Source organism: Chaetodon auriga, chromosome 2 (genome assembly GCF_051107435.1).
Source record: "Chaetodon auriga isolate fChaAug3 chromosome 2, fChaAug3.hap1, whole genome shotgun sequence".
NCBI lineage: Eukaryota > Metazoa > Chordata > Actinopteri > Chaetodontiformes > Chaetodontidae > Chaetodon > Chaetodon auriga.
The window spans coordinates 3,245,128-3,257,819 of record NC_135075.1 but is presented as its reverse complement, the minus strand read 5'-3'; the positions used below and the strand labels follow the sequence as shown (position 1 = coordinate 3,257,819).

The 12,692-nt window shown below is 38.8% G+C and overlaps 1 protein-coding gene across 1 annotated transcript; it reads right to left on the bottom strand.

Annotated features, from left to right (window-relative positions):
• Window positions 1–75: 75 nt before the first annotated feature.
• Window positions 76–11,988, bottom strand: arfrp1 (ADP-ribosylation factor related protein 1). Its single transcript, XM_076751062.1, has 7 exons — window positions 11,635–11,988; window positions 8,736–8,823; window positions 8,375–8,457; window positions 6,262–6,343; window positions 3,582–3,652; window positions 2,883–2,983; window positions 76–2,323 (listed from the first exon to the last, which is right to left on the bottom strand). Exons 1-7 carry the CDS (start codon window positions 11,725–11,727, stop codon window positions 2,236–2,238), a joined length of 606 nt encoding a protein of 201 aa, XP_076607177.1. The 5' UTR covers window positions 11,728–11,988; the 3' UTR covers window positions 76–2,235.
• Window positions 11,989–12,692: the final 704 nt, after the last annotated feature.

Here is a 12,692-nt window from a genome sequence, read left to right as displayed (position 1 = left end):
GTCAATGTGAGCACTGTGAACAGGACATATTCATGTCAAGCTATGTCAAATTGAAACATGACGATTTCTTTCTTTGAAATCAGAAATTTATTATCACCTTCCATATATGTGACAGAGGACATCATGTCTGCTTTTTGACCACTTCATACATCCCAAGTTAAACTGCTGGTATACAGTGATTCAGCAGAGGTCAGAAAGATTTCTCATTGTGTTCATTTAGCTTTTACTGTCCAGTTACCTGACCAGTTGTAGTGTCTCAATATGTCCCAATTCTGATCAACATCTCCAAAGTCAATAAAAAAAGGTTTACTTTAGATCAAATTGTGACTCTTTTACAGAGGTCAGAAGATATATAGGGGCTATATAGGCAACATCAAGAAACCTCAAAAGCAACAGCTGCTGTTGAATCATATATGTAGTCTGTAAAGACTCTGGTGCTGTGAATTGAGCCCCACTGAAAAACCCTCTGCTATGAACAAAACACTGCAAAGAAAAACATAAAAAAATAAAAGTATTCCTGTGAGGGGAAAAGCTCACAGCACTCGCTCACATTATTCGGATCTGAACTCTCCACACGACACAGCTGCCACAAGAAAGTTCTTCAAAGTCATGACAAAGTCACTATCCCTTCAAAATGATGTATTTGTTTTCATTTATCTATCAGGAATTGACCATATAATAGTTGTAAACAGTCAAAAAGAAGATGAATAAGATATTAAATTAACAAGGAAGTGAAACTCTTCCTTGTTCTGTGGAGGCAGTGTACAGACTGGAGAGTTCAAACCTGAAAGTCGAACTGAAATTAAAATTCACTTTTTCTAAGAAATCATTCTAAGTGTCCTTGATGGAGTTTCATTTGTCTTGCTACAGCTACAACTACATTGGCATTGTCCAGGCGCACAAATGTTTGGTGTCTCAATGATGATGTCAGTACTGTAATTTGATTGGTGCAACATCTGTGCGAGCAGACAATAAATATAGTGGGCAGATTTGCTTAACTATCGATGATTTCAGCAGGAGTCTGACAGTGAGTCAGGAGCTGGTGCAGTAAACTACAGTGAGTTCTAGTGGGAATCAGCTAACTAGCTTTCACTTACTGAATGGAAATGCTCCTCACAAATGCTTAATGTTGTACAGGGACAGACCAATTAAACTGTTATAGGTTGTTAGCTAACACTATAACTGGGTTTCCGTCCAAATGTATCACAAATTTGAACCAAATTTGAAGAAAATGTTTCCATCCACTACCATTAAACGATGAGTTGGTTCATCAAGATAAGCAGTAGCTGGCACAAATTCTCTAGTCGAAAAACAATAACCACAGCAGAAGAGAGCGCAACAAGATGTCATAATTAAAAGAGTCGAACCTCAAACAGTGAAACAAAATGTAGAAAAATGACATTTCTATTTGTTTCACGTATCGAAGTGAGAAGGTTTGATCTGTGTGGAGCGATGAAGAAACCTTTTAATTGTCTTCATCTTGTTCTTCGTCATTCGCTGGAGTGGAAACAGCTGATCAGTCAGTTAAATGTTTGCTATGTCAGAATTTATTCAAAAAGGTGTAACATGTGTACAAACATTGTTTGTGAAATTGAGGAAGTTTTTTCAAATTTTGCCATCTCCATCAACCTCTTCTAAAGTGATTCTTGCGCTTATGTGGGCCACAAATACCTTGTTTCGGTGTTCACAGGTAGTATGACATTCTGCAGTCAGTAAAGCACCATGGAAGCTGACAGCACACAGCTTAGAAACTTTAACAGGCCAGAGAATTCAAATTTCAGTTCAACTTTAAAAACGTGGGCTAAAAATTGTTTAGTTAATCTGATAATGTGAACAAACAGAGAACCACCATTTTATAGTTTTGTATACTTCATGTGAGAACTGATGTTCCTGTGCTGTTGTCATCATAGTGCAGGGTGTCAGTCAGTGAAGTTCCATGCAGATGCAGCAGCAGCAGCCCCAGCCGGCACCACAGGCTGGGGCTGCTCCTCACACATGAAGCAGGAGAAACCATAACACTGCTTCAAAAAGCATACAGAGTGGAACAGATGTACGTTCAAAGCACATCTTAAATTATGCTTGGTGATTAAAGTACTGTCACACCCCTAAAAGCAGAAACTGTTCAAAGTGACAGCAAACACGAGGAGAGAGGAGTCATCAGCTCCAGGGTTTACACGGAATGTCTTGGAGGAGAAATGACAGTCCAAAAGAAGAGTCAGGAGCGCTGATGACTTCTTACGTGATGTCCTTCTGTCTGGGTGGCCGGTGAATGTTTCTGACCACACACTTCACCATCCACTCAATGCCCTCGTTCACTCCATCCCTGTATCAAAGCAGATAAGTAAGTCATTCAGTAGTAGTTTGAATTCCTTCCGACCAAGTCCATCAAAAAGGAACAGCCCTTCTATCAAGATGGCAGAGCACTTTAACACCAAGGCCTTGAGGTTTATGGTGGTGTGGCACAGTGGTCTGTGCTGGTATAATGAGCTGTGTGAGGTTCTTTCCCAGCCATCTCAGCTACTCCTATCATGAACCTCATCCTAGATTAACAGAAGTTTAACTGTCAAATTTCAGTTCAACACAGCACACATCAGCTCCAGTGTGTCCCAGCAAATGTGTCCACTATGGCATCTTAATGTCTCATTTCATGAAGTTCAGTAGTTCATTTAACCGATGCCATAAACTCAAAGCACACCATCACGACTGCCTGTACAATATGATTGAATCCACTCAATCATATTGAGTAGAAACATAAAAATACTATGTCTGATTAGCTTCTACTTCAGGAATTGAACATAAGCTTCAAAAAGGAAAGACTGTATTTGATAGGTTGCTGTTGTTGCACACAATCAGTGTACCATTAAACGCAGTAGCAGTCTTACCCTGTGAGGGCAGTGCAAGGCTGGACTAAACAATCTCTCTTGCCGATCTTCGGAGCAGAATCACTGAAGGCTGTTTTAATGTCCGGAACTGACAAACAGTTCTGAGAAGAGAGCAGACACAAGACATCACTGAAGGCTGAGGATGTTTGGCATTATTGTGTGACACATGATTCAAACAAGTTATCAATAAAATGTTAGCTTACTGTGGATGGAAGAGCTGTTCAATTTGCTAATATCATTAAACACTGTGAGTATCTGCAGCAGTGCTGATGAAAAACTAAAGATGAAAATGCGCTTTGAAAAATAAAGACTTGACCTAAGCCTCTGTTTATTTTCACTGACAAAAAAGAGGACACAAATATTCCAGCCTGCTTTCTTTCAATGCAGCAGTTTGTTTGCTGTGCTGCGCCTGACATATCAGGACGACACCAGCAGCACAAAGAGCAGCCAGGACTCTTCTCAGCCCTCACAGTTTTAAACAGAGCACTAAGCTCCAGGCCAGCTGTTGAATCATGTTGGTTAAAAATAAATATGCAAATCAGAACATTTTCTGTGTCTGCATGTACTCCTTCAATTGATACCATCAGAGCACTAGACCAGACACTTTGGAAGGTGAAAACGCAGAGAATAATTTGTGTTTTAAAAGAAACTGCATTATCCTGAACATGGTGTTAGCGAAGTTAAAAAGATCATACAGACCGGCACGTCCTGCTTGTTGGCCAGCACAAGGAGAGGGACGCCCTCTAATGCCTCACTGCTGATCATTTTCTCTGGAGGAGATGAGAGTTAAATGATTGATTCAACAACCAGCAAAGCAGTTTTTCTATTATCACAGAATATCCACAATCAGTTAGCTTCTGCTGAAGGCTGTTTGCCAGTTCCCTGTTTTCTTGAACTGAAGAAGCAATCTGCAATAAAACACTGATTGTACTGTTTTGTTTGAAGGTTTGAATGTCAAAGCAGACATGAGCCTGTCAGCCATGAAGTCATTATTTTAGTGGAGTTGAGTCTCAAGCCATTTCAGAAAATAACAGACGTCTGACTACAACTAAACGGTAGTTCAAGTCTGTGTTAAAATCATATCTAAACATTGAATCAGGTTTTTGCTTGCTGTGACCATTTTCCTGTTTAAACTGGCCATTAAAGGACCAGTGTGTCGGATTTAGTGCCATCTAGTGGCGAGGTTGCAGACCCCTCGTTCACCCTTCCCTAAAAGGAACTCTCTAGAACCAGTTTTGGTTTGTCTGTTCTGGGCTCCTGTAGAAACATGGCAGTGCAACATGGCAGACTGCATGGAGGAGGACCTGCTCCTTCTGCAGATACAAAGAGCTTATTCCAAGATGATGGAAACACACTAAAGAAAACATAACTATTGCATTGCATTTCTGCCAATAGATGCTTTAAATGGACACAATGGACCTTATTGCTCGTTCAGTGCAAAATCCACAGTCTTTGTTTTGGGCAAAAAATATTTTAGAATTATTCAAACGTAATTCTATTATTGTTTTAAGTTTATCTGAAGCTATAATGAGGCTTCAGCAGCCTGAGCTAATCAAATCAAATGAGGATCTGCCAAAGTACAAAACATCTATTCTTACTTTCCTCCCACTGCAGCTCAACACAGACACCGGCCTGGGAAACACAAAGAAACAGTTTAACACTAAAAAGACTCAAGATTATATTATATTCTGATTTGGCGGACTCAGACTGCTAAATACTCACGTAAGCTTTAGGCAAACTGTGAAATATGTTTTTTTACACAAAATAAAGACTGTGGATTTTGCCCCCATCACAATGATGAGCCACAACATTAAAGCCACTGACAGGGTATGGGAGTAACACTGATAATCTTGTTACAATGCAGTGTTCTGCTGGGAAACCTTGGGTCCTGGCAGTCATTTGAATGTTACTTTGACACACCTTGGCCCTGACTTCATCTCAGCCACCACCCTGAAATGCTGTGCAAATGGGCTTTGACCTTATTCTAACTCTAGAGCAAAGGCTCCCAGTATGTTTTAAGTCTGCTGTTATTGTTCCTATGCCAAACAAATCGAAATGACTTTAGACCTGTCGCCTTAAAATCTGTTATCACACAGTCATGGACAAAAGTATTGGCACCCCTCTGGAAGTGTTGGTTTTCTAGCAAAAGTCGCACACTTTTGGAGGTTTTTTGATAAAATAACCAAACCAGGATCATTTCAATAACTTAACACAACTAAAACAACAATTGGTTTCCCCAAATTCAACACAAAATACCACCAAATTCTGCGGGAAATGAAAACTGCATGGTCAAAAGTACTGGCACCCCTTCACAACAAGTGTCTTTTGTACTGATAAAAGCACATTTGTCATTGTTAGGATCTTGTGTTAAGGTTATGGGTAGTCAGACTTCATCTCTGGTAACATTCCTGACAAATATCAGTCCATTTCTAAAGGACAATAGGCTCCATTTGAACATTACAGTTAAACTGATTTCTATAGAGGGCATGATGGTTTCTCTAAGGATTTCCAAATATTTCAATAAATCAATCTTCTCCCTCGCCTTTTACTGCACCAGAGGAAGCAAAATAGCCCTAGAGCATCACCATAGCCATGCTTCACTTTAAGCATGGTGCACCTTTCAGGGTATTCTTCATTCTTCATACTCCAGACATGACCACTGGTCAGGAGGCCCAAAAAGTTCTAGTTTTGTTCAGTTGTTCTGTTACTCCATAGAATTAACTGCCAAACCTATTGTCACTCATTTATATGGTTTTGGTTCAGTATTCTGTTCTTTTCATGTCTATGGAACAGCAGTGTGTATGGACGAGGAAAAATGAAGCATACACTGAAAAGTGCGCCCTGTCGAAACTGAAGCATGGCAATAACTAGGTGATACTGTAGGGCTCTTAACACCGCTAACCATCATTTTCATTTCCTCCCTTCTTTTAAAAGACTAAAACTTTTAGAATCAGGACAGCCTGATTCTGCAACAGCATCCACCCAGAGGCCTCTGTGCCATCAACCCTTAAATCATTTAAGTGCTGCTATCATTCCTGTCTGTAAGACACTGTAAGGGTATGCATGCAATGGGTTAGCATCTCCATGAGAATGCTTGTTTTAAATGTTTTATTATGATTAATTATTAATTAATTTACTTGTACAGTATTTCTTAAGTGAGGAAGGGTTCTTGTGGTTTTTATTCTGAGGAAGCTCACAAAACAAATTCTTTTCAACTATGCTGAAATGGCAAAAAAGTATTCTTGACGACAGACTTGAAAAACTGAACCCCTCCTTGAAGGCTTGTTTTAAATATAGGTACACACACACACACACACAAACACACACACACACACACACACACACTACAAAGTGTAGGGTTGCAGAATGTGTTACTCACCAAAGGCCTCCTTTGATTCTGACAGGCGCTCCTCATCAGTTGAGTCTATCACATAGATGACTCCATGGGACTCAGCATAGTACTAAATAAAAACATGAAGAATACAAACAGGACATCAGAGCAGGCTCCTCAGCTGAACTAACCAATAGCATCACAGCTGACTGACTGTGTGTCATCAAGATGACAATGATAGCTTCCAAATCCCTTTTGCTCCAACTGCTGAAGGAAAGCACTAAAATGTTAGGGCCCACAACAGGAAAAAAAATCTGAGATTTCAAGATTCAACGCTGAATATTATGAGCAAACAAATAAAAAATATAAAAATATTTGGGAGTTCTGTGGGACTGCTGAAGAACATGGCTGCCTAAACCAAAGTTCCCAACGGGATAAACGGATTGCCTCGAAATTTTTAATAGAATTCTTTTCATATTGTCAGAGTTGCAGCTTGAGTTTGTCTTTCAGTTTACCCTAAACTTAATTGAACAGTGGAGCTCCACAAACAGTGCGTGATAAAAGCCGCCCACCCAGTAGTGCTGACCGAAACATCATCTAACAGAGTTGGTATAAAACTGGAAAGTTTCTTTTTCTTATTTTCCTTTGTTGAAATACACAGTCCTACACCTATAATTACTTTCTAGTGCTGTCACTCGTGCATTTCTAATAAAATCCTGGCAATATTCATTTGCATGGCATTTTTTAACAATGAAATGCTCAAGTCATACCCAGTATGCAAACACATGCGTTCACATTCAACATACAAATATTTGACCCATCAGATAGAGCCCTGGATACATGGGCCATGCATTCACACCATTTGGCCAATCAGCTATGCATCATCTACTAACTGGTGCCAATGTGGTGGCAACTGAATGGTTAGCTAGCAAGCTAGTCATGTGCAATTTGTTCAATAACAGCATATTCAAAATCATTTATTTCATTTCTGTATTGAGTGGCATAGGCTATTCAGTGTTTGGAGTCTATGTTAGCAATGTATCTACTAGAGCAGAAAGATATAGGAACTGTATAGCTAATATGCTTTTATATTTTTAATGTCTGGGTAATTTTTTAAGAGTATACAAGAGATCAGGTTATGGTTAATTTTATAAGATACATTAACTGGAACATAAATAGATCACAGAACCCTGTTAAACAGGAAAAATGCTTGTCGTACCTTGAATCCTAACATGTGAACCTTAAACAAGAGACCCATTTGATTGACTCAGAGATAAATTTAGGAGAGACTGGGTGGGTCAGATATTTCATAGCTCCTACTCTACAACCCTGATTCCAAAAAAGTTGGGATGCCGTGTAGAACATAGATGAAACTGAAGGTGATAACTTGCTGATCCTTTTTGACACATACTCAAATCAAGCAGTACAAAGATAATATATTTAATGTTTTACTTCATGAACGTCATTGATTGTTGCAAATATACACTTATTCTGAATTTGATGCCAGGGGCATCCTGGAGAGGCTCAGTCGTTCACCAGCAGGGACGGAGCGAGGTTCACCACTTTGTGAACACATGATTGTATAAAGGTTTATTACTACATGGGCTCAGGAACGCTTCGTAGAACTGTTGTCATAAACACTGTTCACCTGAAAATGATGACATTGTGTTTGTAATTTAGGTTTTACACAGAGTCTTCTTTTTTTGGAATTATGGTTGATTAAAAACTGTGGGGTGGCATTACTGGTTTATAAAGACATTTTGTTCTTGAATAACCTCACAGAAGGGGTGATGGACCATACAGTTGGGCCTACTGCATTAACAAATATACTGTGTTACTGTGCAATTAGGCATGGACACTGGGACATATGTAATGAAGAAAAGGTGGAGGTTGTGTCTTTACTTCAGGGTCAAGTGTTTACCACTTGATTAGAGGTAGTTCTCAAATGCTTCTGAGTCAAACATAGGTTCAAAAGAGTCTGGATTTGGGCAGTTATATGCTAAGAAGGTTATCTGAAAATGCCTATGCATATTTACATATGTAAATTCTGTCTTAGAAACAGGAGAAAGCAAAGAGAAGCTCCAGGACAAATGTGTGTGTCAGTATGAGGCTGGTGAAGAATTCCCCTCGGGAACTGGTTGGCATTGCATTTTTAACTCACTTTGTCCCACAGAGACTGGAGTTCCTCCTGACCTCCCAGATCCCAGAACATTAGACGAGCCTTGCCCACATCGATTGTACCAACTGTGAAGGAAAGTGAGAAATCAGTAAAATAGAGAGAAGAGGTAGGAATCAAGCACCTACATGAAATCATAAGACAAGAGACTTCAGGTGAGTGAAAAAGAGCTGGCCTCAATTTGTCTTGTAGAGAGCTGATATGCAGTAATATGATGTTCCCTCATAAAGATTAATGTAGCAGAGTACAATTCAACATTTCACCCTGGGTATTCATTGTTTAGAGTAACAAATCAATCACTCTTCGTGACAAGCACAACTGAAGACATATCGGAACATCTACTTACTGTTCAGGCCAACTGTGGTTGTGATCTTGGATAAATTCATTCCCTTATAATTCTTACTGAACTTTGTTTTGGTTTGCTCCAGAAAGGTCTGCAAAGAGAGATGGTGAAATGCAGTCAAAGTAGACATATTCAATGATTCACATAGGCGTATACTGTGTACACTTACAGCAGGTGACACTTGCAAAGGTATTTAACCTGTTACAACATGAGTGACAACCCTCTCCTGATTCATTAAGTTTCACTCAGAGATGGAAGAAAAATGTAACTCCACTTTTAACTCCATTACATCTATGCAGCAGTTGTAGTTAGAAGTTACTTGGCAGATAAAAATTTATGCAAATCTTCACATGAGATAATAAAATATAATGCATTGCTGTCCCTTTAAACCAGGGGTGTCAAACTCAAATACACAGTGGGCCAAAATAAAAAAAAAAATGCTCCAAGTCAAGGGCTGGACTGGTTCAATGTTTATTGAAACCTGATTGAAATGACCTTATTGCACATATTGAACCTGGAACTAACACACCCTATAAGTTACAGCCTATAAAACAACATTAATCATTGCATGTATGAAAAATCAGTTGCATTCATTTCTTATGGCTTTATCTGCAGCTGTCCATAGTAAATTCAAATGAAACATTTTCCCACAGGCCAACAACAGCCAAAAAATAACTTCCTTCAAAGAAAAACCAAAAATGCCCAAAGAGTTCATGCGAGCCAAATTGGACAGTGTCCCTTTACTGTGCTAAAGCATACAGAGATTCCATTCCCTTTGCCAAAATTACAAAACATTGATTTGACTAAATTTTGAGCAGGGTTTGGTTTGCACTCTGATATTGTGGTCAAGTGAGCTGTTTGAAAAGGAGTAGGGAGGGGGTATCCCAGGACATATGACAATGAATTCTCACATTTCACATACCTATTGAAACAATACTATGGACATATTGTGTATATTATACTGTACTTCATTTGAGTAAATAAGTCTCGAGTAAATATAGAGTGTGAAGGTGTTTTACAGTAGGCTGTCTTTTTAGAAGAAACTAAACAAATAAAACCTCACGCATGCATGGGAAATTCCCTACTTTTTCTACTGTCAAATGGTTTCTATAGTAGGTTGGCTGACAGTCCCAGTGGATTCTACTCAGTCATTCTACTGGACAGTTTTCGAGAAAATGAGAGGAAAGGTGACAGCTATGTGAGCCAAGTAGCAGACTACTGTTTGAATTATTTGTGGCTTTATGTTTGGGTATTATGAGTGCTCAGGACATTTTTGAGCCATGTTTGTGGTTACAAATCTGGGTATTTTCAGGCAAAATATGACCTTTTCCCAATCCAAATTAAACGTTTTTTGTGTAGAAACCTACCCAAACCCTGAGCACCGTGTTGTCTCAACATAACAATAAAATTTGAAACGTAAAGAAATGTAAAGTTTGAACGGAAAGAAATGTGAAGTTTCAAAATTTCTGTGGTTTGCAGATAAGTACAATGGCAACATTTATTCTGGCAACTGGGCTGTACTACTTCATAACTGGACTTTGATTTAAAATAATAAAAACAAAACTGTTTCCTGAAGAGGTTTGCCAGAAATCCCAAAGAATCCTGTTCAGAATGACCCTGAGTATGACCTCAGAGAAACTGAAGGCAAACTGACTTCCACGGTCAAAAAAGCTAAAATAAAGAGGTTGATAAAAATCCCACCAGTATCCTGTTCAAAGGGAAAATGACCTCCAAAGTCAAATGCTTTGTACACTCCAACAACTGTCATTTGAAATCTCATAAGAAACTTTCCTTAAGAGCTGTGTTGAAAATTCCGTTGGATTCATGACCCCTATTTTCAGAAAACTGTTTCATTACAAGGTTTGCTGAAAAATGCTCTGGAGTCTTGTTCAGAGCTGCTTTGTCTGTTACTTATATAAATGCTTTGAAGTCAATCGAGTAAAGCATTTGGAGAACTATTCATTTGAATTTTCCTCCAATGTTACTATACAGTGTAAAACCTAGATGAATCCTTAACCTATAGCCTTATTTCATAAATCCTCTATGAAGAGTTTGCTAAAACTTTCATTCAGTGTCTGTTTAGAATATCTTTGACGGTTAGTATGTTAAATATTAAACCTTCCAGCTGTCATAGTGAAGGTGAAGTCATCCTCATCCTCACCATTAGGCTATAGGAGGCCGTTTATGACAAGCGAATTTTCGGGAAACTTCTTAAAGAAATGTATTTTCGAAAGTTTGAATATGAAGGCACTACCTGTAGAACTGTTAAGACAGTCGACAATATTGACAATGTGTTAAATGTGTCTTTAATTTCCTCAAAAACATTCGCACGACTTGAAACGTTACACGGTCAAAGTCACGGTCATTAAGAAGAGGAAAGTCTGAAAGTTTCAGAAGAAAGGGTTAGTGAGAGTTCAAAGTGACTTTTCATTTAAAGGTCTCTATAATCGGGCATTTTCAGGAAGCCTAGAAACACGATTTACACAATAGGATGTTTATGGTGATATCACATTTTAAACTGAACGTATTTCATTCATGATGTCCAACACAATGTTATTTCATAAAGTATGTGAACTGTGAGAATTTATTGCGGTTAACTGTGTAAATATTCTATGAAGTTTTCAGGTGGGGGGGGACGGACGTTAGAACGTTATACTCCAAGCAACGTCTCCGTTAGCCGAATTCTGTTTGAAGAGACGCGAAACAAAACGACGTCTTGACCGGGTTTTTGTTAACGACAGCTCACTGGACCGCAGTTCTCCGACATATTAGAGAAAACGAGACTGGCAGACGAGACAAGATAAACAGGGCTGACGGCGGCAGCACGGTCACAATAACGAATACTGTCGAACGAGTTAACGTAGCTGTAACGTTAACAAATCCACACTATAACTTCACTTACCGTTTTTCCAGCGTTATCCAAACCCAGGATCAAAACGCAGTATTCGTCCTTTTGGAACATGTACTTATATAATCCAGATAATAAAGTGTACATTTTCGAAAAAAATTGTAAACAACACAGGTACTTGCTAACTAGTCCTGCCAATTTTAGCCTGATAACATACCTCAGCCTACATATGAGTCCAAGCACAACGACACACGCCCCTGTGGCCTCATTGCAATGAAACTATATAAACGCGTCAATACACAAGAGTGAATAATAATCGTAGATGCATAAAATAAGTCGTCGTTTGTAGTTATCTTCCGACTCTGACTAGCTCTAGAACACAGCAGCGACGCTACGTGTAATCTGACCAGGAAGTACGACTGTAGGAATTGTGGGAAATGAGGTTCACGGTGTCATTCCTTTAGTTCCTTTAATTGGCTGTACGCTCAAATAAAACTTCATTTCCCAGAGATCACTTTGTGTTCCTTTGCGATCCATGGAGCCTAATCACGTTAAAGGAAAATGTACCCTAAAACAAAATTAACTTGATCTTCCAGATGGAAATCAAGACGAGTGTCAGCAGCTGATGCTGTTTGCTGTGAGTTCATGACTTATTCAGTAGATATTTAGACTCTCCCAAACGAGTACGAGTTTGAATTTAATTTATGGATCATATCCCCCCCCCCAAAAAAAAACAAAACAAAACAAAACAAAACAAAACAAAACAAAACAAAAACCAAAACAAAACAAAACAAAACAAAACATTGGAGTGTCTCTAAAGCTGTTCTGTTTGCTGACATAAAATTAAATATAGTCACTGCTTGCCTCTGTTATATTTACTGTCCAACACCAACAGCATCATCATCATCATCATCATCATCAGAAATTGGTCACAGCTGCAGCTATTTCCTGCATTGATTTCCTTACTGATCAAGTTGGCTAAGTTGGTCAAGGAAAAGTAATGTCAACCAACCAAATACATAAATGAAGAGTTAAATAAAATTCAACAGTGTAAACAACACCCCAAAATGCTTTAACTTAGGAGTGAAGTAATCAGCATTTACACTTCAAAA

Coding starts and splice junctions, on each gene's coding strand:
- arfrp1 (XM_076751062.1), bottom strand. CDS start 11,727: ATGTACACTTTATTATCTGGATTATATAAGTACATGTTCCAAAAGGAC. Junction 6,344..8,374: donor TCCAGTCTCTGTGGGACAAA/GTGAGTTAAAAA, acceptor GTTTTTATTTAG/TACTATGCTGAGTCCCATGG. Junction 2,984..3,581: donor CCAACAAGCAGGACGTGCCG/GTCTGTATGATC, acceptor CTCTCTTCTCAG/AACTGTTTGTCAGTTCCGGA.